Source organism: Rhinopithecus bieti, unplaced genomic scaffold, assembly GCF_001698545.2.
Source record: "Rhinopithecus bieti isolate Rb0 unplaced genomic scaffold, ASM169854v2 scaffold_33302, whole genome shotgun sequence".
Classification (NCBI taxonomy): domain Eukaryota; kingdom Metazoa; phylum Chordata; class Mammalia; order Primates; family Cercopithecidae; genus Rhinopithecus; species Rhinopithecus bieti.
This window is the reverse complement of record NW_016814366.1, coordinates 1,395,216-1,422,019: the sequence shown is the minus strand read 5'-3', so window position 1 is coordinate 1,422,019 and position 26,804 is coordinate 1,395,216. Positions and strand designations below refer to the sequence as shown.

At 38.2% G+C, this 26,804-nt stretch overlaps 1 protein-coding gene across 5 annotated transcripts; it reads left to right on the top strand.

The window, feature by feature from the left end:
• Positions 1-157: 157 nt before the first annotated feature.
• Positions 158-25,656, top strand: BIRC2 (baculoviral IAP repeat containing 2). 5 transcript variants are annotated; one of them, XM_017850106.1, is made up of 10 exons: positions 984-1,127; positions 2,351-2,416; positions 3,764-4,512; positions 4,609-4,708; positions 16,303-16,381; positions 17,064-17,112; positions 21,322-21,564; positions 24,460-24,714; positions 24,823-24,864; positions 24,967-25,656. In XM_017850106.1, the coding sequence occupies exons 3-10, from the start codon at positions 3,765-3,767 to the stop codon at positions 25,158-25,160; spliced, it is 1,710 nt and encodes a 569-aa protein (XP_017705595.1). In that variant the 5' UTR covers positions 984-1,127; positions 2,351-2,416; position 3,764; the 3' UTR covers positions 25,161-25,656. The 5 variants fall into 5 exon arrangements, with proteins under 5 accessions (XP_017705591.1, XP_017705592.1, XP_017705595.1 ...); XM_017850105.1 differs by having other exon boundaries at positions 3,641-4,512; XM_017850102.1 differs by lacking the exon at positions 2,351-2,416 and having other exon boundaries at positions 158-1,127; positions 3,641-4,512.
• Positions 25,657-26,804: the final 1,148 nt, after the last annotated feature.

The following is a 26,804-nucleotide window of genomic DNA, read 5'->3' as shown; positions in this document are numbered from 1 at the left end:
GTAAAAGCCAAGGGTTTTTGTTTACAAATTTTCTATCACCTAAGCATTAAAAAAAAAAAAAAAAAAAAAAAAAAAAAAAAAAAAAAAAAAAAATTGGGCTCCTCTGTGGTTCATGTACGATTATATGTGCATATACACCAATACACAGGCGGACGTATATATTTCATTTTATTGAAACATTCAGAAAATACTGGGAGTGAAGCCTGACTTGCAATACCGTTCCCGTTGCTGGCAATGAGCATCTGAAATAATGACACTTTTGTCTTTAGTGCATATGCACTGTTTGTCTCCAGAACAGAAAACCAAAAGTTTAAAAACAAGATAATCCAGTCGATTCTAAAACTCATCGAGTCTTCAAAATTATTCATCAGATGCTTCCTACTTTCCAACGCTTCGCTTTTTTCGATTTGCACAGACAGCTGTTGAACGCTGATGCCACACAAACGGTTACAATTGTTTACTTAAGCAAAAAATGCCACCAGACTGACTCCATCCTCAAAATGCAGTCATCTCGACGGGGGGAGGCATCACACTAGGGGAGCCTTGCCAGAGGCCAGACCATAACCCTGAGGTGACACAGGGTAGACGCGCAAAACCACCGGCGCCAGGGCGTTTCCGCAGGGTTTCCCAAGAGTCAAACGCAGCGGCTCACGGTTTGCCACGTCCCCCAGGAGAATGGTAGGCAGAGACAGAGAGAGGAAATGTGGAGGGGGCACAAACCGCAAGGTGAAGAAAACGAACAAACACCGAGTTGATACGGATAGTCCCCGTTCCCCTGAGGGCCGACCCCGCGACTCCCGATGGGCGGCCAATTGCGCCGGGCGTCCCTGGGCCTCCCAGCGTCTTTCCCGGAGGTTAGTCTCCCCAAGGCCGAAAGTGCGCTCGGTTCCGCTTTCCGGCTCCAGCCTCCCGGGCGCCCTCGCGCGGCTGCTAACGCGAGTCCCCGGCTGGGCGCGCTGACGTCATCGTGCGTCGGCGTGAGCCCGGATGGGGCGGCGGGCTTCGGGAGCGCCGGAGCTGATCCGAGCCGAGGCGGCCGTATCTCCTTGTCTGTACCGCTGCTTCCCGGCTCTGGGGAGGCCTCTAGGCTGCCGCGCAGCTTCCGTGTTTGCTGCTCCCGCACTGCGGTGAGTGCTGCTCCTTCCGGACTCGGGCGGCGCGGGGAGGGTGGGGACGCGCGGGCCCGCGGGGGCCCACTTCCCTGATGTGGCGGCCGGACGGGGAAGGAAGGGGCCTGAGGCTCTTCGGCCAAGGGTCGAGGGTCGCCGGGGGCTCTCTGCTTTCTACTCTCGCCAAGGTTTTATTGGATGCGGAAGCCCAAACTTCAAGACTTGCAGTCAAAGCCATTTTTAAAATGTGACTTGTTTTCAAGCCTCCTCTGGCCGCCGCCCACTCTTCTGGCCCTTGGACTTTGACCAATATGTTTTATCGCAGTTTTTGCAAGGTTTTGAACTTAGCCCTCGGCGTTCTTTTAATGTAATACATTGAAACGAAGATATTTCGGTGGCGGCGATGTTTCATATTTCATAGTTGCCACTGCGCTCTGTCATTCCAGTAGTCTGTTGTGTATTGTGAGAAACAACTCTGGGAAATTATTAGGTAAATCCCATAGTTTCTGTTATTTTCCCTTCCATCCTATCCCCTGTCCAGCTGCAGTTTGCTTAAAGAGAATGCAGCAGTGCGGAGCTCGTAGATAAAAGTCTTTCGTTTAAAGATAGGATATAAGATCGGGTGTAATTAAAGCAACAGTGGGCGTCAGGCTACTGTTTTCACAGGCCACTGTGTTAGGTTTTGTTTTCGGTTGTTTTCTACCGTCGTTGCTTTGAAATTGTAAGGGATTGGCAGAGTTTAAGGGTTTATATTAATGAACGCGTGGTGCATTTTACTGCAGTTTTCCTGGTCGCGGAGAGACTTGATATTACAAACTAACGTTGCTGTCTGATTACTGCTGTACTGCCGCTGACAGGGTTTAGTGGAGTGTCTTGTCGCTCTCTCTGCCTTTTTAACCAATGTTCCTTTGCCTCCAGCAGAGTGCCAAAGATACCTTTAGGTCAGAAAAGGGGAGGAGAGCAAGGACAAAATGTTTTCCTGTGTGAAAATTTCCATCTGTCTCTAAAGTTGTGCGTTTTAAAAACACGTATAGTTAGTGCTATGCGAGTATGTTGCATTTATTTATTTTCATTAAGAGCTTTTTCAGTTAGAAAGTTGTATTGACAAATTGCTGGAATTAAGATGTATTATCTAAAATGTAAATTATTCTTAGACTTTACTGAATGAATTGAAGAGTATGTAAGTTCTATTTGGCAAGCAAATACGGTTTTCTAAAATACCTTTTGTTTTTTCTTTTCAGATTTACAGCCCTGAAGAATCTCCCTCTCCCTATTTTCCCCCTGCAGTAATAAATCCCATTATGGAGGTCTCGAAGCTTTATAAAGGGATATAGTTTGAATTCTATGGAGTGTAATTTTGTGTATGAATTATATTTTTAAAACGTTGAAGAGTTTTCAGAAAGAAGGCTAGTAGAGTTGATTACTGATACGTTATGCTAAGCAGTACTTTTTTTTGGTAATACAGTATTTTGTCAGGCGTTTCTGATAACACTAGAAAGGACAAGTTGTGTCTTGTGATAAATTGATTGATGTTTACAGCATGACTGATAATTATAGCTGAATAGTCCTTAAATGATGAACAGATTATTTAGTTTTTAAATGCAGTGTGAAAAGTGTGCTGTGGAAATTTTATGGCTAACTAATTAAGTTTATGGAGAAAATACCTTCAGTTGATCAAGAATAATAAAGTGGTATACAAAGTTAGGAAGAAAGTCAACATGATGCTGCAGGAAATGGAAACAAATACAAATGATATTTAACAAAGATAGAAGAGTTTATAGTTTGTGAACTTTAAGCCAAATTCATTTGACATCAAACACTATAACGGGCACAGGTTCAACAGAGCTTGTGGGTGTTGACTTCCCCAAAAGTTGTCAGCTGAAGTAATGTAGCCTGCTTATGTAATTACTATGGTGATAAGCTGTGTGAACTTAGCCTTTAAGTAGTGTGACTATATGAAGATTTTAATTATTTTTGTTTATTGGAATAAAATGAGATTTTTGGGGGACATCATATTAAAGTGCTTATAGGGAAAGAAGCCTGCATGTAATTTTTTACCTTGTGGCATAATCAGTAATTGATCTGTTATCCAGGCTTCATAGCTTGTAACCAAATATAAATAAAAGGTGTAATTTAGGTATTCTGTAGTTGCTTAGAATTTTGAGAATATAAATCTCTGTGAAAAATCAAGGAGTTTCAACATTTTCAAAAGTGCGTCCACCTTTTCAGGGCTTTGGGTTAGTATTACTCAAGATTATGAACAAATAGCACTTAGATTACCTAAAAGAGTTACTACAACCCCAAAGACTTGTGTTCTAAGTAGTATCTTGGTAATTCAGAGAGAGACTCATCCTACCTGAATATAAACTGAGATAAATCCAGTAAAGAAAGTGTAGTGAATTCTACATGAGAGTCTATCATTGATTTCTTTTTGTGGTAAAAATCTTATTTTGTGTGAAGAAATTTCATGTGAATGTTTTAGCTATCAAACAGTACTATCACCTACTCATGCACAAAACTGCCTCCCAAAGACTTTTCCCAGGTCCCTCGTATCAAAACATTAAGAGTATAATGGAAGATAGCACGATCTTGTCAGATTGGACAAACAGCAACAAACAAAAAATGAAGTATGACTTTTCCTGTGAACTCTACAGAATGTCTACATATTCAACTTTCCCCGCCGGGGTTCCTGTCTCAGAAAGGAGTCTTGCTCGTGCTGGTTTTTATTATACTGGTGTGAATGACAAGGTCAAATGCTTCTGTTGTGGCCTGATGCTGGATAACTGGAAACTAGGAGACAGTCCTATTGAAAAGCATAAACAACTATATCCTAGCTGTAGCTTTATTCAGAATCTGGTTTCAGCTACTCTGGTATCCACCTCTAAGAATACTTCTCCAATGAGAAACAGTTTTGCACATTCATTATCTCCCACCTTGGAACATAGTAGCTTGTTCAGTGGTTCTTACTCCAGCCTTTCACCAAACCCTCTTAATTCTAGAGCAGTTGAAGACTTCTCTCCATCGAGGACTAACCCCTACAGTTATGCAATGAGTACTGAAGAAGCCCGATTTCTTACCTACCATATGTGGCCATTAACTTTTTTGTCACCGTCAGAATTGGCAAGAGCTGGTTTTTATTATATAGGACCTGGAGATAGGGTAGCCTGCTTTGCCTGTGGTGGGAAGCTCAGTAACTGGGAACCAAAGGATGATGCTATGTCAGAACACCGGAGACACTTTCCCAACTGTCCATTTTTGGAAAATTCTCTGGAAACGCTGAGGTTTAGCATTTCAAATCTGAGCATGCAGACACATGCAGCTCGAATGAGAACATTTATGTATTGGCCATCCAGTGTTCCAGTTCAGCCTGAGCAGCTTGCAAGTGCTGGTTTTTATTATGTGGGTAAGAAGCAAATAACTACATTTTATCATTTTATTTTGATTTACATATTAGAACATAATGTGTTTTCAATATTTAGTCTTTTTTTTTTTCTTGAAGGTCGCAATGATGATGTCAAATGCTTTTGTTGTGATGGTGGCTTGAGGTGTTGGGAATCTGGAGATGATCCATGGGTAGAACATGCCAAGTGGTTTCCAAGGTAATTGTTTTGAAAAAAGTATTTGTACAAAAAACTCTGTGCTTAAAAGAAGTAGACCTGCTTACATGATTTAGTTTACCGTTAAATTATAACAAAGCCTCTTCTATGCCACTGGGGAATTATCCTTCTAAAAGATCACATTTTAACTTTAATTGTTTTGTTGAAAAATATTATGCAGTCTTCTGTGTACTTTTGAAAGTCAGTTACAAGTATAGCCATACATTTTATTTATTGCGCGTCTTCCTTTAAAGAGTACTTAAGGATTACAAAGACATATAAAATAGATTAAAAGAAGTTAGAAAAAGGTAAGAACAGGAAAACAAGAAGGGATGTAGAATGGATGCAGGAATAAGGCAAATGTAAAAATGCATATATTAAGAGCATATCTTGGCTGGGTGCAGTGGCTCATACCTGTAATCCCAGCACTTTGGGAGGCCAAGACAGGTGGATCACCTGAGGTCAGGAGTTCGAGACCAGCCTGACCAACATGGTGAAACCCCGTATCTACTAAAAATACAAAAACTGGCTGGGCATGGTGGCACACGGCTGAAGTCCCAGCTTCTCAGGAGGCTGAGACAGGAGAATCGCTTGAGCCCAGGAGGTGGAGGCTGCAGTGAGCCAGGATCATGCCACTGCACTCCAGCCTGGGTAACAGAGACTCCATCTCAAAAAAAAAAAAAAAGAAAAAATGCATATCTGACTGCCCATTTTAATTGTAATTGTAAGTTATTTTTTCTGTACAATTTTCTTTTTTTATAATCGGTCATCTACCTCTTTAGCCACTTTGTCTCTGGCAGTATCTTTTTATTATAGCCTAGAAAGAATTTAGGGGCAGTGTTATTAGTAGAAATAAAATGAGAGATTGTGTTTGTAATTGAGTAGCTATGTAAACTTAGACGTCATTTGTAAAATGAGGAGGGGTTGGCCTGGATAATTTTTTTTTAAATAGTGATAAAATAGCCTTAACATAACATTTACCATCTTAACCATTTTTAAGTGTAGAGTTCTGTGTCATTAAGTACATTCATACTGTTCTGTGATCACACTGCTATCCATCTCCAGAATCTTTGCATCTTCCCAAACTGAAACTGTCTACCCATCAAGTACTAATTCCCCATTACCCCTTTCCCCAGCATCCTGGCAACCACCATTCTATGTCTTTTTTTGTTTGTTTTTTTGAGGTGGAGTCTTGCTCTGTCATCCAGGCTGGAGTGCAGTGAAACGATCTTGGCTCACTGTAACTTCCACCTCCCAAGTTCAAGCGATTCTCCTGCCTCAGGCTCCTGAGTAGCTGGGATTACAGGTGCCCGCCACCACACCTGGCTAATTTTTTTTGTATTTTTAGTAGAGACAGGGTTTTTAGTAGAGACCCAGTTTCACCATGTTGGCCAGGCTGGTCTTGAACTCCTGACCTCAAGCAATCTGCTCACCTCTGCCTCGGAAAGTGCTGGGATTACAGGCGTGAGCCACTGCTCCCTGCTCCACCATTCTGTTTCTGTCTCTATGAATTCGACTACTCTAGGCACCACATATAAGTGGAATCATACATATAGATTATGTTTTTACCTGTGAGTGTCTTTCACAATAATGAAGAATCTCTTGAACCCCTTTAGGAAATTAAAAAAATATTTTTGTCATTTTGTGTGATATATGATGAAAAAGAAACTTGAAGTAACAAATACTTCATTATGGATCAGTAGATTGTTAAAAGTTGTATTTTAAAATTATATCATTAATAGTCATAATATATCAAGATAAATTTTGACTTTTTTACACTTTGAAAAATGAGTATTACATTTAAAATTAAAAAGCATGTTTTATCAGACTTTTAAATGACTTAATTATGCTGAGCTCTATGGGATTGTATACATTTAATTTGAAATTTAATTCATGTTGTGGTATCAAAGACAAAAACAGCTACCAAATTCCAGTGTTGGAACTGCTACATTTTGTACTTTATGAAACACAATTAAACTCTTTATTTTTGTAACTTGTGTTTTGTTTTAAATGATTAAATAAGGGAGAAGATGTAGGAGTGTGTTTTGTAAATGCTTCTCTAAAAACAACACGTTCTTTTTTCCTTTTTTTAATTTTTTTGAGACAGAGTCTCATTTTATCACCTATCACTGCTGGAGTGCAGTGGCTAGATGGCAGTTCACTGCAACCTCTTCCTCCTGGGTTCAAGCCTCAGCCCCCCAAGTAGCTGGAGTCGTAGGCACGCATCACCATGCTCAGTAGTTTTTGTATTTTTAGTAGAGATGGGGTTTCGCTATGTTGGCCAGCCTGGTCTCAAACTCCTGACCTCAAGTGATCCGCCCTCTTTGGCCTCCCAAAGTGCTGGGCTTACAGACCTGAGCCACTGAGCCTGGCCCACATTTCAATTGGGAATAATCTTTAATCTCCGTAAATCCATCACGTTATGTAGTACCTTTTTTTTTTTTTTTGGTGAGAACTTTTAAAAGATGCTGTCTTCGCAAATTTCAGGTATAAGGTCCAGTATTATTAGCTGTAGTCACCATGTGCTGTACATTAGATCCTCAGAAAGTTTGTGTCCTTTGACCAGCATCTTCCCATTTCACCCACCTCCTTATCCCTGGCCACCAGCATTCTACTCTCTGTTTCTATGATTTTGGATACCATACAGTATAGTTGTCCCTTGGTATGCTTGGGGGATTGGTTCTAGGATGTATACCAAAATTCGCACATACTGAAGTCCTGAAGTTGACTCTGCAGAACCTGTGCATCCAAAAGTCAGCCCTCCAAATATGTGGGTTTCACATCTGCAGATATGATCTGCATTTGATTGAGAAAAATCTGCGTGTAAGTGGACACGTGCATTTCAAACCTGTGTTGTTCAAGGGCCAGTTGTATTTGTCTTTCTCTGGCTTGTTTCACTTGGCATAATGCCTTCCGGGTTCATTCATATTGCAGATGGCAGGATTTTATTTATTTGTTTTTTTTTTTTTGACGGAGGCTCTCTCTGTTGCCCAGGCTGGAGTGCAGTGGCGCCATTTTGGCTCACTGCAGTCTCTACCTCCTGGCCTCAAGTGATCCTCCTGCCTCAGCCTCTTGAGTAGCTGGCATTATAGACACCTGCCATCATGCCCAGCTAATTATTATTGTAGAGATGGGGTATCACCATGTTGGCCAGTTTGGTCTCAAACTCCTGACCTCAAGTGAGGATATGGATGGGATTACAGGCGTGAACCACCACGCCTGGCCAGGCTCATCCCCCATTCATCCCTCAGTAGACACTTAAGTTGTTTCCATATAGCTGCTTGAACATGGGAGTAGAGATACCTCTTTAAGATACTGATTTCATTTCCTTCAGATATGTACACAGGCGTGGGATTGCTAGATCATATGCTAGTTCTATTTTTAGTTTTTTGAGCAGCCTCTATACTGTTTTCCATAATGACTGTACTAAGTTGCCAGCAATGGTGAAGGGTTCCCTTTTCTTCACATGTTTGCCGACATTTGTTATTTCTTGTCTGTTTGATAATAAAGCATCATTACAGGTGGGAGGTGATGTTTCATTTTGGTTTTAATTTGTATTTCCCTGATGATTAGTGATGTTGAACACCTTTTCATGTACCTGTTGGTCATTTGTATATCTTTGGGAAAATTTCTATTCAGGTCCTTTGCCCATTTTTTTAACCTGAATTATTTGTTTTTTTTTTTTTTGCCTTTGAGTTGTATAAGTTCCTTATATATTTTAGATATTAACTCCTTATCAAACGTATAATTTGCAAATATTTTCTCCTATTCTGTAGGTTACCTTTTTATTTTGTTAATTGTTTCCTTTGCTGAGCAGAAGCTTTTTAGCTTGATGTAGTCCCAGTTTATTTTTGTTTTGGTTGCCTGTGCTTTTGGTGTCATATCCACAACATCATTGCCAAGACCAGTGCCAAGGAGCTTTTTAGCCTACATTTTCTTTAAGGAGTTTTATGGTTTCTGGATTTATGTTTAGTCTTTAATCCATTTCTGGTTAATTTTTGTAGGTGGTGTAAGATAGAGGTCTGGTTTTATTGTTTTACATATGGATATCCAGGTTTCCCAATACCGTTTGTTAAAGAGACTGTCATTTCAACATTGTGTGTTCTTTGCGCCCTTGTCAAAGATTAGTTGACTGTATATGTGGATTTATTTCTGGGCTCTCTGTTCTGTTGGTATATGTCTTTGTTTTTATGCTAGTATCATATTGTTTTGATTACTGTAGCTTTGTAATATAGCTTGCAATCAGAAAGTGTGATGCCTCGTTTTTTGTTTTTTTTTTTTTCCTCAAGATTGCTTACGCTATTCTGGGCCTTAAGTTCCATACAAATTTTATGATTGGTTTTTCTATTTCTGTGAAAAAAAAAAAGTCATTGGAATTTTGATAGAGATTATATTGAATCTGTAGATTGTTATTGGTAGTATGTACATTTTAACAATATTCTGTTAATTCAAGAACACAAGATTTTTTAAAAATTGATTTCTGTCATTTTCAGTTTCCTTTTTCAGTGTCATTTGTTTTCCAGTGTATTTCTCTTTTACCTCCTTGGTTAAATTTATTAAGTGTTTGTTTTGGTGCTGTTGTACATGGGATTACTTTCTTGAGTTCTCTTTCACATGGTTCATTGTTAGTACTGCCTTTTGTAAGTTGGTTTTGTATCCTGCAACTTCTGGATGGTTTATTAGTTTTAACTGCTTTTGGTGGCATCTTTAGGGTTTTCTATATATAAGATTATGTCATCTGCAGACAGAGACAGTTTGACTTCTTCCGGTCTGATTTGGATGCCTTTTTCTTTTTCTTGCTTAATTGCTCTGGCTAACCATTCCAGTATTATGTTGAATAGAAGTGGCGAGAGTAAGCACCCTTGTCTCGTTCCTAACGTTAGTGGAAAAGCTGAAAGCTTTTTTTTTGAGACGGAGTCTTGCTCTGTCGCCCAGGCTGGAATGCAGTGGTGCAATCTCAGCTCACTGCAACCTCTGCCTCCCGGGTTCAAGTGACTCTTCTGCCCCAGCCTCCTGAGTAGCTGGGATTACAGGTGTGTGCCACTGCACCTGGCTAATTTTTGTACTTTTAGTAGAGAAGGTGTTTCACCATGTTGGCCAGGCTGGTCTCGAACTCCTGACCTCATGATCCACCTGCCTCAGCCTCCCAAAGTGCTGGGATTAGAGGTGTGAGCCACCGTGCCTGGCCAGCTTTCAGATTTTTCATTACCGAGTATGATATTAACTGTGCACTTGCAGTCCTTATGTTGAAGTATATTCCTTCTATAGCTAAATTGGTGAGAATTTTTATCCTGAAATGGTATTGAATTTTGTCAAATGCCTTTTCTGTGTCTGTTGAGATGATTATATGATTTTGTTTGTTTATTTGTTTTTTGAGATGGAGTGTTGCTGTGTTGCCCAGGCTGGAGTGCAGTGGTGCAATCTCAGCTCACTACAACCTCTGCCTCCTGGGTTCAAGTGATTCTCCTGCCTCAGCCTCCCGAGTAGGTGGGACTACAGGTGCATGCCACCACACCCAGCTGATTTTTTTATTTTTTGTAGTGATGGGGCTGGTCTCAAACTCCTGACCTCAGGTGATCCACCCACCTTGGCCTCCCAAACTGCTGGGATTACAGGTGTGAGCCCCTGCACCTGGCTGATTATGTGATTTTTATCCTTCATTTTGTCCATGTGTGGTATCACATTTATTGATTTGCATATGTCATACCATCCTTGCATCCCAGGTATAAATCTCACTTTATCTTGATACATGATTCTTCTAGTATGCTGCTGAATTCAGTTTGCTAGTATTTGTTGAGGATTTTCGCGTCTGTGCTCATCAGGGCTATTGGCTTGTAATTTTCTTTTCTTGTGTTGTCCTGGTATGGCTTTGATGTCAGAGTAATGCTTGACTTGGTAAAATGAGTTTGGAAGTATTCTCCTGCTACTCCCTCTTCCCTCCCTTTTCCTCCTCCTCCTTCCTCCTCGTACTCCTTTTCTTTCTTCCTCCTCCCTCCTTTCTTCCTTCCTTCTTTTCTCCTCCTCCTCCTCTTCTTTCTTCTCCTCCTCCTCCTCCTCCTCCTTTCTTTCTTTCTTCTTGGTAGAATTGTGCTGTGAAGTCATCTGTTCCCTGGGCTTTTCTTTGTCAGAAGATTTATGATTACTGATTCAATCTTCTTACTAGTTATAAGTCTTTTCAGATCTTCTATTTCTTCCTTATTTTAGTCTTGGTAAGTTACAAGTTTCTAGGAATGTATCCATTTCTTCTAGGTTATCCAGTTTTTTGATGAATAATTGCTCATGGTAGTCTCTTATGATCATTTGCATTTCTGTGTTATCAATGGTAATATCTCTTGGTTTTGATTTTATTTATTTTAGTCTTCCTTTTTACTAGTCGAGCTAAAGCTTTGTTGATTTTACTTATCTTTTCAAAATCTAGCTCTTAGTTTTAGTCATCTTGTCTATTGTTTTTGTAGTCTTCATTTCTTTTCTGATTTTATTTTCTTCTGCTAACTTTTGTAGTTCCTTTAGATGTAAAGTTACATTGTTTATTTTTAAGATTTTTTAAAATGTAGGCAATTATTGCTATACACTTGCCTTTTGGAACTGCATTTGTTCTATACATTTTGCTGTGTCATGTTTCAATTTTAATACTTCTTCAGATTTTTTAAATTTTCTTTTTGATTTCTTCTTTGACCCATTGATTATTCAGGAGTATTTTGTTCAATTTCCACATAGTTGTCAGCTTTCCAGCTTTCATTCTGTTGCTGATTTCTGGTTACATGCCATTGTGGTCTGAAAAGATACTTGATAGGATTTCAGTCTTCATCAGTTTGTTGAGTCTTGTTTTGTGACCTGCTACATGATCTACGCTGGATAATTTTTCATGTGTGCTTAAGAAGAATGTGTATTATCTGCTGTTTGATGGAATGTTCTATATAAAGGTTGAGTATCCCTACTCCAAAATTCAAAATGTTCCAAAATGTAGAACTTTTTGAATACCAACATGATGCTCAAAGGAAATGCTCTTTGAAACATTTTGGTTTTGCATTTTCGATTAGGATGCTCAGCTGGTAAACATAAGGCAGATATTCCCAAATCCAAAGAAATCTAATATTCAAAACACTTTTAGTCCCAAGGATTTCAGATAAGGAATACTCAACCTGTATGTATGTTAGGTCCATTAGATCCAATGTATAGTCGAAGTCCAATATTTTCTTACTGATTTTCTGTCTGGATGACCCATCCATTATTGAAAGTAGGGTTTTTGAAGTCTTCTACTATAATTGTGTTCCTATCTATTAATGTCTTCAGATCTGTTAATATTTTCTCTATATATTTAGGTGGTCTGATGTTGGGTGCATGTATATATTTACAGTTATTATATCCTCTTGTGGAATTGGCCCCTTTCTCATTATATAATTACTTTCTCTGACTCTTTTTACAGTTTTTGGTGTAAAGTCTGTCCTATCTGATGGAACTATAGCTTCCTCTGCTCTCTTTTGGTTTCCATTTGTATGGAATGTCTTTTTTCCCATACACATGCATGTGCTTAAAGGTGAATTGAGTCTCTTGTAGACAACCTGTAGTTGAATCTTGTTTTCTTTATCCATTCATCTGCTCTTCATCTTTTGGTAGGAGAATTTAACCCATTTACATTCAAGGTAGTTATTGATGGGTAAAGACTACTGTGATTTTGTAATTGTTTTCTGGTTGTTTGGCAGATTCTTTGTTTCTTCCTCTCTTGCTGTCTTCCTTTGTGATTAGATGATTTTCTGTGGTGGTATGCTTTGATTCCTTTATATCTTTTGTGCACCTACTATTGTGGTTTCTACTTTGTGGCTATCATGAGGCTTACATAAAACATCTTATAGTTAGTTATAATAGTCTGTTTCAAGCACTAACAATTTAATTTCAATTGCATAAAAAAACTGTACTCTTACTCCGACTTTCCTGCATATATTTTATGTTTTTGATGTCATTATTTGCATCATTTTATATTGTGTATTCATGAAAAAAGTATTGAAGCTATAGTTTTAATACTTTTTTTAAAAAAACCTGTATTTTAGAATTAATTTACACATGACTATTATAAATTTAGAATATTCTTAATTTGATTAGATATATATCTTACCAGTGAGTTTTATACTTTCATATGTTTCCATGTTGCTAATTAGTGTCCTTTCGTTTCAGCTTGAAGAACTCTTCAGCATTTCTTGTAAGGCGCATCTAGTGGTGATAAACTCCCTCAGCTTTTGCTTGTCTGGGACTGTTTACATCTCTTTCATTTCTGAAGGACAGCTTTGCTGGGATACATATTCATGTCTGGCAGTTTTTTCTTTCAGCACTTTCAATATATCCACCTCTCTCCTGGCCTACAAGGTTTTTGCAGAGAAATCCACTTATGGTCTTATAGGGATTCCCTTGTAGAAAATGAGTTTCTTTTCTGTTACAGTTTTTAAATTCTCTTTCATCTTCTATTTTTGACAGTTTCATTATAATGTGTGTCAGTGAAATCTTTTTTGGGTTGAATCTTTATGAGGTCCTATGAACTTCCTGTACGTGGACATCTTATCTTTCCCTAGGTTTATGAAGTTTTCAGCCATTGTTTTTTAAAAATCATCTTTCTGCCCTTTCTCTCTTTTCCTTCTTGAATTCTCGAGTTTGTTTTTTGTTTTCTTGGTGTTTTTTTAGCTGGTGTCTTGTTCTGTCACCTAGGCAGGAGTACAGTGGCATGATCTCAGCTCACTGCAGCTTCCACCTCCCAGGTTCAAGCAATTCTCCTGCCTCAGCCTCCCACGTAGCTGGGACTACAGGTGTGCACCACCATGCCTGGCTAATTTTTATATTTTTAGTAGAGACAGGGTTTTGCCGTGTTGGTCAGGCTGGTCTTGAACCCCTGACCTCATGTGATCCACCTGCCTCGACCTCCCAAAGTGCTGGGATTACATTTGTTAGCCATTGTTCCTGGCCTTGAATTCTTAAAATGCAAATATTGTTTTACTTGATGGTGTCCTATAATTCAGATAGGCTTTCTCCACTATTCTTTTTTTCTTTTTTTTCCTCTGACTAGATCATTTCAGATGACCTGCCTTTGAGTTCACAGATTCTTTCTTCTGCTTAATCAGGTCTGCTGTTGATGCTCTCTATTGCATTTTTTTTGTTGTTATGTTCTTTAACTCCTGAATTTGTTTCTTTTTATTATTCCTATCTCTTGAATTTCTCATTTGTTTGTATATTTTTTTTATTTCATTATCTGTGTTCTTTTGTAGCTCACTGAGTTTGCTTGAAACAATTATTTTGAATTCTTTATCTGTTAGTTGATAGATCTCCCTTTCTTTGGGGGTGGTTATGGAAAATGACTGTGTTTCTTTGGTAATATCATGTTTCTTTTTTTTTTCTTTCTGTTTCTTGTGGCCTTCTGTTGTTTTCTGTGTATTTGATGGAAGAATTACTTTTAGACATTATAGATTAGTTTTTTTTTTGAGCAAAGACATTTGCCTGTGGGTGGGTGTGAGGGTGCCAGCCAGTAGGTGTGGTGGTTCTGGCTCTGTGGAAGGCCCAGCATTATAAACTCCATGTAGCTCTGTTAGCCCAGATCATTGTCAGTGAGGATTGCAGGGGTCCTCAACATCCAAGGCTGCAGGTATCCATACCAGCAGCAAGGTTTTTTTTGGTGGCAGAGGCTGCTGGGGACCTCTTGATCACTTTTTCTCCCATGGGAGACATCGTGGCCAAGGGGATTCTTCTTGGCACAGGTTCTGGCTTTGGGCTTTGTTGTGTTGGTGTTGGTGGCAGCACTGATGTCTCTGATGGCGTGGACACCTGTGGGGCAGCTACAGAGCCAAGGTTTGGAGTGCAAGTGCCTGCAGAAAGACAGCGGATCTGGGGTTCAGGATGTTGACTAGCCTGCAGCAGTGGTGCTTCTAGTGCCTCAGATGTGGGTGCACATAGAGCAGCCTTTGAGTTGGGTGTGGAGTGCAGGTGTGCAGAGCAGCCAGAGAGCTGGGGTCTGGAAAGTGTATGATTAGAGCAGCCACAGAGCAAGGGTCTTACATGCAAGGTACACGTGGAGCACCTGTGCCTCTGGGGTCTGGGGCATGTGTGGGGGTGAGGGGCTGCACTATCTCTGGGCAGTACAAGAGCTGCTTTTTTTCAGGGTGAGGAGTGCAGTAGTGTCTCCCTCTCCAGGGGGTTCACAGCAGTGCTGGGTGCTGGTTACCTTAATGGTGAAAGCTCTCAGTGTCCTCTGCAGAGTAGGCTACTGCAGTTGGCATCAATGAACAGTATAGGGTCCTTCACTGTGAAACCTGCAGGAAGTCTGTGGCTATCCTGTGGGTTATTGGGGTCTCCAGGGACCTGCTCTGGGGAGGAGCCTAGCAGTCTTTGCCACTGAGGACTGTGATGGCACTCACCACATGACTGATACAGATAGCCCTCACCCCTTGTTCTTAGCCGTCCCCAGATGTCTCTGCTAAGCAGATCTCCCAGCAGTCCTTTCTGTGTGGTTATTCTCTTTTTTTTTTTTCCCTCACTGTATTGCTGCAGGCTGATTGGACTATTGAGTTCTTCCAGAGCTGTATTTGTTTGTGGATAGCTGTCTCTTTATTGTTTTTTGTGGGTGGAAGAAAGCTGGTGTCTCCTAGTCTGCTGTCTTGCTGATGTCACTCTTGCAAACTTTCTTTGAGTCTGTGGCTTTTCATTTTTTAACATCTTTTGAAGAGCAGATGTTTTCAGTTTTGATGATGTCAATTTATCAATTTTATCTTTTGTGGAATATGTTTTTGGTCTTTTGTCTAATAATTCTTTACCTAATGTAAAGACAAAAGGATTTTCTCCTGTACTTTTCCTAGAAGTTTTATTATTTTAGGTTTTATATTTAGGTATATGATCCATTTTACTTTTATTTTGCTATTTTTGCGTATAATATGGCCATAGGTCAGAGTTTTTTGTTTTTTAAATACGTATATCCTGTTGTATAGTATCATTTGTTGAAGAAACAAAAGGAATAGAATGGATATAGGTGATATGTGAACTTCTTGGAACATCTTCAAGAAGCCCTATCAGTTTAAAAACAAATATTTGAGAAACACTGTCACATTATATATAGATAAAAATATTTGATTCCATATTTTTTGGAGGGAAGGTAGTGGATTGTGGCTCAAATATAATGGAAGAATGAACATTGAAGAAAGATGAGCAGTTATATTGTGAAAGATCACACTGTAGGAATACTGAGTTAATAGTATCTGAAACTGTTAAGTAGTTCACTTTAAGCACAAAATAAATTGTATATAATAGTGTTTTTTGGGAGTCAACTTGTTCCCCTTTGTAGGTGCAGACGCTTTTCTTTTTGTTGTTGTTGTGTTAATGGATTGAATTAGAAAATACCATGATATATAACACACAGTAAGATGTATATTGTTTTATGATAATTTTGTTCCTGTTAGATATGTATGTCTTCTGGGTTGTGATGTAAAATGTTTTTACTATGGGGTACAATGAAAGATTTGAAAGCCATTTTTTCTATTTGATATGGTTAGATTTGATAGGTTAGATTTGATCAGGTTATATTTGATATGAAACAATTTAAAAAAATAGTTTTCCTCATGTTTTAGGTGTGAGTTCTTGATACGAATGAAAGGTCAAGAGTTTGTTGATGAGATTCAAGGTAGATATCCTCATCTTCTTGAACAGGTAAATACATTTTAAAATTAACAACTTTGAATTCTGCTTTATAATAAAATACTATTAGGTTGGTGCAAAAGTAATCATGGTTTTGCCATTGAAAATCATGGCCAAAACCGTGACCACTTTTATACCAACCTGTATTAGAAGTTATACTTATTTATCTTTTATTAATTGGAGGTACATATTTTCATTCATGTTAATGACAACTTTGATTTTACTTTTGTAATCAACTTGATTGTTTAGGGCTTTTAAAAAAGATTGTTGTTTGTTTTACTATTTTGAAAATCATTTATGCTGCCACTGTACAAATTTGTGATGGGATTGGAGAAGGAGCTTTAGTGTCTCTTTGCTATTTTCCAGAAAAACAAACACAAAATAACTTGTTAGGCTCTGAGACCCTTTGAGAGTAACCCAGTTAAAATCTTATTTTCCTAATGGAATGAGAAACCACTGATATATTTTTTTACTTTGCTGAAACTAGAGAAATACTTGAATTCTAATTTGGGATAACATGAAATTTAAGGAAATCTATGTGATTAGGGTGAAAGAAAGCAAAGTAAAGGTCATAAATCACTCAGTTCTCAAAAGAATGTGTACATTTACTTAACATAAACTTAATTTAGTGTTGTTCTTTTCAGATTGTTGGGGATATCTGATTTTACCTATTAACTTTCCTCTTGTTTCATAGCTGTTGTCAACTTCGGATACTACTGGAGATGAAAATGCTGACCCACCAAGTATGTATGAAATAATTTTAAGTATAGAGTGTAAATTTTTATAAGAATTTTAGGAATAGGCTGGGTGCAGTGGGTCATGCCTGTGGTCCCAACACTTTGAGAGGCCAAGGTTGGCAGATCACCTGAGGTCAGGAGTTCGAGACCAGCCTGGCCAACATAGTGAAACCCCATCTCTACTAAAAATACAAAAATTAGCCAGGCGTGATGTGCCTGTAGTCTCAGCTACTCTGGAGGCTGAGGCAGGAGAATTGCTTGAACCCAGGAGGCGGAGGTTGCAGTGAACTGAGATTGTGCCATTGCACTTCAGCCTGGGTGACAGAGCGAGACTCGGTCTCCAAAAAAAAAACAAATGTAGGAATGAAAGTATGTACTTTTTAAAAGAGTTTCTGAAGCCATAGGGAAAAACCCTGGGAAGTCAGCTAATAAATATTATTTATGTATGTATATATATATATGCATACACACTAGTTTTTGTTCTAGTGCTATACTTACCACTTTTAGTGCTGACATTCCAACTGGAGAAATGAGACATAAGCAAAAGAAAAATAGCAAATAGCTTAAAGCAATGCCAAATAAGTGGTGCAAATAATAAGCCCCCCAGAAAAGAAAAGGTTGCTGTGAGCTAGCATGATTTGGAAAAGCAGTTCACATATGATTCACGAATTGGACTAGATGTTAGGTATTTAAGTCAGGTATATGGTATTTCAACGCAAGGGCAGGAAATAGTATAGCTTTTGATTAGAGCTTAATGTTAGCCACATCTGTCAGTTTATGTAATATACATATGTTATGGTGTCTAAAATGGCTAAGGTAATAATCCACTGTTTTATGTACCAAGGGCCATTCTGTTTGTGGCACAGCATTTCAAGAAAGATACTGGTAGATTTGTTAACTGGACCAGAGAAAGGTGACCAAGATGTGTGAATCTTAGAAACCATGGCTCAAGAGGATTGGATGAAGCATTTGGTAGTATTTGACTGGAAAATAGGAAGGAGAGTACCTGGGTACATGACAACTATCTCTTGTGTAATGGACTTAGAAAAGATAGATAGCAGTGTGGGCTGTTCTTAAAATTTTAACCACTGCTGTCAAGTAGGCTGCCCTGAAGTTCTACCGTAGTTCCTAATAAAATCACTTTGTTAATCTTTAAAATGACTTTCTTGTTTTCTCTCTTGATAATTTTCTAACACTCTCTTCCCACCTTACTGTCAGTTTATAACCTTGCTTCCCTAAGAAAATGGAATCCAAAAGAGAGCTGCTTTATTGCCTCACCAGCAAAACCACAAGGCTACATCATTTATCCTTGTACTTTTCTTTCTGTTCGTTCGTAAGAGATGAATTGTCCTTGCCCTTTTCTAAGGCCAATACTTCCACTTGTCCTCCGTATTCCATCCCCTGCTGTCAACTTATGAAGGTTACTTTGGCAGTGACATACCCTTTCTCTCGAGTCTTCAATTTTTCCATCTCTCCTGAATCATTCATATTAGCATATAAACATAATGTACTTTTGCTAATCCTAGGAAGACTTCCATGAACCAATGTCCCCATTCAGCTATTATCTTATTACTCTGCTTCCCTTTACAACAAAATACCTAGGAAGATTTATCTATGCTTACTCTGTTTTACTTTCTCACCTTTCATTCTTTCTCTTACTTCTTCTGCTGGAACTGTTCTTGTCATGGTAACCAAGGACTACCATGTTAGCAAATCTGCCACTTGACCTGTTAACCAGCATGTGATAATCATTGGGTGCTTTGTCTTTCTTTTTTCTTTTTTGGAAACAAGGTCTCACTTTGTCACCTAGGCTGTAGTGTAGTGGTGCCATCACGGCTCACTGTAGCCTTAACTTCCCTGGCTGAGATGATTCTCTCACCTCAGCCTTCCGAGTACCTGGGACTACAGGCATGCACCACCACATTCAGCTAATTGTGTGTGTGTGTGTGTGTGTGTGTGTGTGTGTGTGTGTGTGTGTGTGTTTTGTAGATACAGGGTTTCACCATGTTGCCCAGGCTAGTCTCAAACTCTTGAACTTAAGTAATCTGCCTGCCTCGGCCTCCCATAGTGCTGGGATTACAGGCATGAGCCACTGCACTTGGCCTCATCTTTCTTAAGACACGTTTTTTGCTTGACTTATCAGATCCCATACCCTTGGTTTTCTGTTTCCCTGGTTGATCCTAAACAATTTCCTTTGTTGGCTGCTGCTTTTTCAAACTTTAAAATGATGGAGTACCCCTCAAAGCTCAGCTTAAATTTATTTCTCCGTTTCCTGAGCCCCAAGCTGGAATGTCCAGCTAACTGTTTAAATCTCTACTTGGCCGTAACAGACATCGTAGAGTTAATAGGACCAAACCAGAAATTTTCTCCCCCATTCTTCATTCATCAGATTTGTTCCTTCTTTGGTCTTCCCCATCTCAGTTAATGGTACTAATTTCCTAGTGTTAAAAGTTGGCTCAAGTTAGGTATCATCCCTGATTCCTCTCCTTCCTTTAGTTTGTATATTTAATCTATTAGAAGTCTTTTCATTTCTGTCTTCATAACATATGCCAAATCTGACTACATCTCACCGTCTTCACCACTATGAACCTAATCCAAACTACCGTCATCTGTGTCTAACATCCTAACAAGTCTTTCTGATTCCAGTTTACCCCATTAAAGTACATCTCCACCGAGCTGCCAGAGTCATCTTCTGAAAGCACAGTCAAGTTTTATCAGTTGCATGCTTAAAACACGCCTGGAATATTCTACCAAAATTAGAATAAAATATAAACTCTTAGGAAGGCTCTGCTCATCTGGGCATTGTCCTCTTTTACCTTCTACCACCTTCTTTCTGTTTCTTGATCATGTCAAGCTTTTCCCTTAATTTAAGGCTTTTACATTTGCGATTCTCTTTGCTTAGAAGACTTCTTTGAGGTATTTCCATAGCTCACTCATTCCCCCCCACCGAGTATTAATAATTGCACATGTAGTAGATGTATACATTCTTCATAAGGGAAAGAAAAAGAACTAAATGCTGTAAGCAATGCCAAATTCCCCTCTGATGCTTACATACAGTTCTGTTTCTAACTTCTAACACCCAGAGCTGAGTAACGTGGGCTAGATTTATACCAGTTGAGTTCATTTGTATATTTTTAAATTTTTTCACAGTAGTCCAGCATATATTACATTTTATTTATCCATTCCCTATTGAGAACTACTTGTTATTTTCTGTTTTTTTTTTCCTGCTGTAAATATTGCTGTAATGATCCTCTAATGTGTCTCTTATCTTGAACATTAAGTGTTTCCTTAAGGGATGCACTTAAAAGTGAAATAGAGCTCATTCCTTGTTATTTAAGTCTTTGTTCTGGTGCCGTTTCTGCAAACAGGGATTCCACGCATGTTTGAACAAGAGAGCACATTGTTGACATTGTATATTTATATGTTTATTATAACAGTTTCCCAGAAGATGGCAGTAGTATCTTGAAGAATTACGTCTTTTTGTATTTTTTCATAAAAGTATCATATGGGCTGGCATTGACTCTTAGCAGAAAATGCTTCCCTGACTACCCTATCTAAAATGTCTTCCTGCTTCCTGGTTTCTTTTAATGACCTTACACTACTTTTTTCTTCAGAGCATCTTCACTGCCTAAAATCGTATTGCTTTAATTACTTCTTAAGCCATACTTTTTCACTACGTCTTCTGGGTGAACTGATCTTCTGTTTTGCTGTATTTCCCATTTTTGTTTGTTATTCTCTCTACTTCAGCTATCCACTTGTCTAGACCCTGTCCATCCTTCAAGTCCAAATTCTAATGCCACTTTTCCATGAAGTCTTTGTGATTTTCCTCCACTTTGCTGGCTGGAGAAGATTATTTCTCACTTCTAAGTTTGTGTAGCATTTTGGTTTCCAGAAATGACTGTACATCAGAATCATTTGGGGAAATAGTTAAAAGATACAGATTCCTAATTCTTATCCTTAGATAATCTTTCATTAAGTAGGTCTAGGATGTAGCCAGAGAGGTGGGTTTTGTGAAAAGTATAGCATATTAATTGTATTCTCATTTGACCATTATGAAGTTCAGACTTTTATTGGAGTTATAGGTAACTGATGCATATAGCTCATCTCCTTTACCAGAATATGAGAGTAAAGGATGAATAAAGATTGTGCTGTGATACTTTTTTCCATAGGTTTATGTTTGTGGAATTTAATATTAGCATGTGTCTTTTCAAATAGTTATTCATTTTGGACCCGGAGAAAGTTCTTCAGAAGATGCCGTCATGATGAATACACCTGTGGTTAAATCTGCCTTGGAAATGGGCTTTAGTAGAGACCTGGTAAAACAAACAGTTCAAAGTAAAATCCTGACAACTGGAGAGAACTACAAAACAGTTAATGATATTGTATCAGCACTTCTTAATGCTGAAGATGAAAAAAGAGAAGAGGAGAAGGAAAGACAAGCTGAAGAAATGGCATCAGGTATTTGGGAATGTTAGTCACCTGCATTATTTCTCAATGGAACTCTTAGGACTGTCTCACATGTTACAGAACAACATGCTTGTTTCACATCCACTAAGTGCTGGTAGCAGTCCTCCAGTAATTTCGAAACCATCCCTCCTTTTCTACCCCTTCCAATTGCTTCTAGTTGAGAACCACTGACTGCAGCTTTTTTCTATATATTTATTTTTGGCTGAGATTCCCTGATTTATGCCAGTCAGAGAATTTTAGCATAATAAGCTCTTTCTTGAGCTGTATTCCATTTCTTTCTCATACATAACAAATTTAAATTGTTTTGAAAAAGCAAGATGTTAAAGTTGGATGCAGGTCTTTTTTCAACCTGTTTTTTTTTCAAGTTTCTGCAAATCATATTTTTAATATTTTACTCCCTAATCCTTGCTAAATGGTCCTTATACAAAAAATAGAACTTACAGTGAAATTCTGGGGCTTGATGAGAACCACCTGCCCAATCCAAGGATAACAGGAAAACTGATTTTTGTATTCGTCCAGACAGCGTTAAGTTTCGGCCCCTCAAAACAAGTATTTTGAGTAATCATTTATTCCTTCAATAAGTATTTATTGAGCATGAGCCCCAGTGCCAAATACTGTGCCTCATCATGGCGGTTGCTCTCAAGGAGTGTATACACTAGCTGGCGAGACTAGTGTGCAAAAGACAGGGCTGAAGGGCCAGCAGAGAGGCGAAGGTTGCATATGTATTGGAGTATTGGGCTGGAAAATCCTTTCTTTTTAAGCTTGTAAGTAAAGATGGGAATAACTTAAGAGTACCTTTTTGCACGACCATGTAGCAAAATGTTTAAAGTCTGGATTTCTACATTGAAACAGTTTTGTGTTTAAATTCCAGCTCCAGGCCGGGCACGGTGGCTCACGCCTGTAATCCCAGCACTTTGGGAGGCCGAGACGGGCGGATCACAAGGTCAGGAAATCAAGACCATCCTGGCTAACATGGTGAAACCCTGTCTCTACTAAAAATACAAAAAATTAGCCAGACGTGGTGGCAGGCACCTGTAGTCCCAGCTACTCGGGAGGCTGAGGCAGGAGAATGGCATGAACCTGGGAGGCGGAGCTTGCAGGGAGCTGAGATTGCGCCACTGCACTCCAGCCTGGGTGACAAAGCAAGACTGTCTCAAAAAAAAAAAAAAAAAATTCCAACTCCATCAGTTACTAGCTTGGCTATTTATTCAACCAGACATCTGCTTTCTCAACTGTAAACTGGGGATAATAATAGTATGAATCCCGTAAGGTTGCTGTAGGAATTAAATGAGATATTGCAAATAAAACACTTTAACACAGCTCCTAGCTCATCAATTTATTTCTTTATTTATATATATATATTTTTAACCATTAGGTAGATTGACTTGGGAAGTAGGAGGGACTTGGTGAAAGAAAGGGCCTAAGAAAGGTCAATTTAAGGATTGTTAAGTAGTAATGAAATCCAGCTAAGGTTATATGAAATCACTGTCGCCTTAGATTTATGACTTTCTCATACTTTGTGTGGGTCGGAAAATAGTATTGAATTACAGATTTGGCAGTGTTAATAGGGGAAAGGCCAAGTAAGGAATATGGAAGACGAGTTAAGGGTGCTAATGTAGAGAACCTCATTGAAACACCTGACTGCTACCTAGATTGGAATAGGAGATTTGAAGCAAAGCCTGGAGACAGCCTTGTGCAGGTAGAATTGGGAATGACATGGAGATCTTGCAAAGGTGAAGAACAAATTGTTAGCAGTGAGAGGAATTATTTCAGTAGAAGAAAAAGTTGTGGTCACAGAATGGAATTTTATAGTTTTGGGAGTATTAGAGCAGTTCACTTCTAGAAAGATGTAAAAGGGGAAAGAAGATAGACTTCTGTTTTTATAATTTATTTCTCATTAAACTGGTACTTTGTAGAGATGTACTTTTAAGATTTTTTTGAAAGTCTGAAAATAGACAAATTTTTTAATGATTCAGATACCAAAAGAAGGAACTACCATATTCCATAAATATAAACTAACTGTGGAGTTTTATGAGATGCAATATTGAAGGAAAACATTGGCTTTTAATAAAAGGTCAGGCTTCATTCTTATGTAGTTTTCTTAAAATTGCTTTAAACATAGATATTTATAAAATAATAATGGTAGTTAACTATGTACCACATATTGTGCCAGATGCTTTACATGTAGTATTCAATCCTCACAACTCTGAGGAAGGTACCATTATGTATATTTTACAGATGAGGAAACTGAGGTGTATGGGGAAAGATGAGGACGCATAGCTAGTGACTGAGCCTAGCCAACACTGGAACGTAGATCTGTTTTGACTTCACAACTCAAACCTTACAATACTACAATACCGCGTCTTAAATATGGGGTGTTGAAAAGAACACTGGTCTAGGATACCTGGTTCTGCAGCTTATTCTTTCTGCGATCTTGGACAGACCACTCTTTCTTTTCTGAGTCTTTTTTCTCCCTATGTGAAAATGAGAGCCAGTGATACTTCCCTTGTTTAATTGACAGGATCACTGTATCAAATGAGACAAATTATTATGAAAGTGCTTACAAAAGGAAAGTGATATAATGGAAATATAAGTCAGTATTATATAGGGTGGGAGGAAATTTTACTGTCTTCTAAAAATCTCTTACTTGCAACAAAATAAAAGCGGAGTTCTAGGACATGTAAACATGTAGACTTAAAAATTACAGAACCAGAGACTTCCTCTGGAAGTTTACCAAACAACAGATTTTCAAATGCAAACAAGTTACTTTGTTCTTTTTTGAACTTCAGTGCCTAAATTGTTTGTAGGGTTGGTTATTAGTGACTATATGAGTATAGTTAAAGGAGTTTAAATTCTAATGGATTTCTTTTTCTTTTTTTAATGAAGATGATTTGTCATTAATTCGGAAGAATAGAATGGCTCTCTTTCAACAGTTGACGTGTGTGCTTCCTATTTTGGATAATCTTTTGAAGGCCAATGTAATTAATAAACAGGAACATGATATTATTAAACAAAAAACACAGATACCTTTACAAGCGAGAGAACTGATTGATACCGTTTTGGTTAAAGGAAATGCTGCAGCCAACATCTTCAAAAACTGTGTAAAAGAAATTGACTCTACATTGTATAAGAACTTATTTGGTGAGTTTGTTGAGAAAATTACTTTAGAAATTCTTAGGACTGGCCAGACGCGGTGGCTCAGTTTTGTATTTAGTAGAGTGATGCTTTTTATATGTTTTCTTTCCTCAGTGGATAAGAATATGAAGTATATTCCAACAGAAGATGTTTCAGGTAAAACAAAGATTTAAAACCAACATGAATTATTACCCTTTTTTTTTTTTTAATGGGGAGGGAAGTGAAAACAGTTCTACTAAAGTAATTTTTTGTTATTAGGTCTGTCACTGGAAGAACAATTGAGGAGGTTGCAAGAAGAACGAACTTGTAAAGTGTGTATGGACAAAGAAGTTTCTATTGTATTTATTCCTTGTGGTCATCTGGTAGTATGCCAGGAATGTGCCCCTTCTCTAAGAAAATGCCCTATTTGCAGGGGTATAATCAAGGGTACTGTTCGTACATTTCTCTCTTAAAGAAAAATAGGCTATACTTTAACATGTATAAAAAAGTCTTTAAAATATTGTTGAACACTTGAAGCCATCTGAAGTAAAAGGGAATTATTAGTTTTCAATTAGTGACATTCATGTTCTAGTCTGCTTTGGTACTAATAATCTTGTTTCTGAAAAGATGGTATCATATATTTAATCTTAATCTGTTTATTTACAAGGGAAGATGTATGTTTGGTGAACTATATTGGTATGTATGTGTGGACCTAAGAGGAACTAAGGGAGTAGTGTCCCTGCTTGTTATGTATCATTTCAGGAGTTACTGGATTTGGTATTCTTTCAGAAAGCTTTGAATACTAAATTACAGTGTAGATTAAAAGAACTGGAAACCAGAAACTCTGGAGTTCATCAGAGTTAATGGTGCCTAATTGTCTTTGGTGCTTTTCACTTGTGTTTTAAAATAAGGATTTTCTCTTATTTCTCCCCTAGTTTGTGGGAAACATCTCAATAAAGTGCTTTAAAAGACTGTGTTACCAGAATATTTTTTCTGTCCTGATTTAAAAGTAATTTTCATGTGTCTTCATCGTACTCAAATGCCAGCTATTAAGTAAAAAATTGCATTCATGAGAAATTATTGGTTTTAAAATAATGTTATCTGTGAAATTTCTTTAGATGACAGTCTCTTGTTGCTTTGTGTGTTATAGATACAATGTTGGATGAAAAATGAATCCAACATTAATTTCAAAAAACTCTTAAATTAGATAAATAGGCATTATTTTCAGACAATCGTGTAATTGCTTTGTTGCATAGGTGTTGATGAGGTGAGGAGGTGGCATACAGGCAATGAATGGTTAGTACCTCCTTTCTGGGTCCAGCCATATTTGACCTTTCTTAGATCTCACTCTGTGGCAGACTTCTGAAGCCAGTTGGATAAGGAAGTCTAATGTTAAAACTCTTCCTTTTCTTCTCACCTCACAACTCTTTTGGATTCCTTTAGAGAACACATGGGAAGAGTGAGTAAGAATTCCTGTATCCCCCAGTCTCTTCTCTTGCCTTTGTTTCTGTCCTGATATGCTGATACATGTATATAAGTCCAAATGCATATACCTAGGTTAAAGACCTCATGAGAGAAACTTCCAGCCATTATGGAGGGAATATAAAGAGGGAATTCTTTTCCCCCCACAAATTCAGTAGACTCAGAACAATGTTAAAACATTGTTAACTTTTCTCTGCTTTTCATCCCGGACTTATGATTGCTGAAGGGATAATTAGCACCCTCAAGGAATCAAATTAGAAGTCCGTTAGTCAGAACAATCCAATATGTCTAAGTCATAAAACTAATCCCTCTTGTTGTCACAGGATACTATTAAATCTTTTTAAAAACTATTCTCTTTTTTTCTTATCTTGCTTGTAATAGCTGCTCTATCGAGGATCCCGTTTGCCAGATACAGTGCTAAATGCTTTAAACAATTGAGATGTGCTGTAGGTTCAGTTGTATCTCCTGCATATTTATATGTTGAAGTCCTAATTGCCAGTACCTCAGAATGTACCTGTATTTGGAAATGGGGCCGTTAAAAGAGGCAAATAAGGTAAAATGAGATTATATAGTTGACTGCTAATCAACATGATTGGTGTTCTAAGAAGGGATTAGGATACAGATGCAGAGGGGTG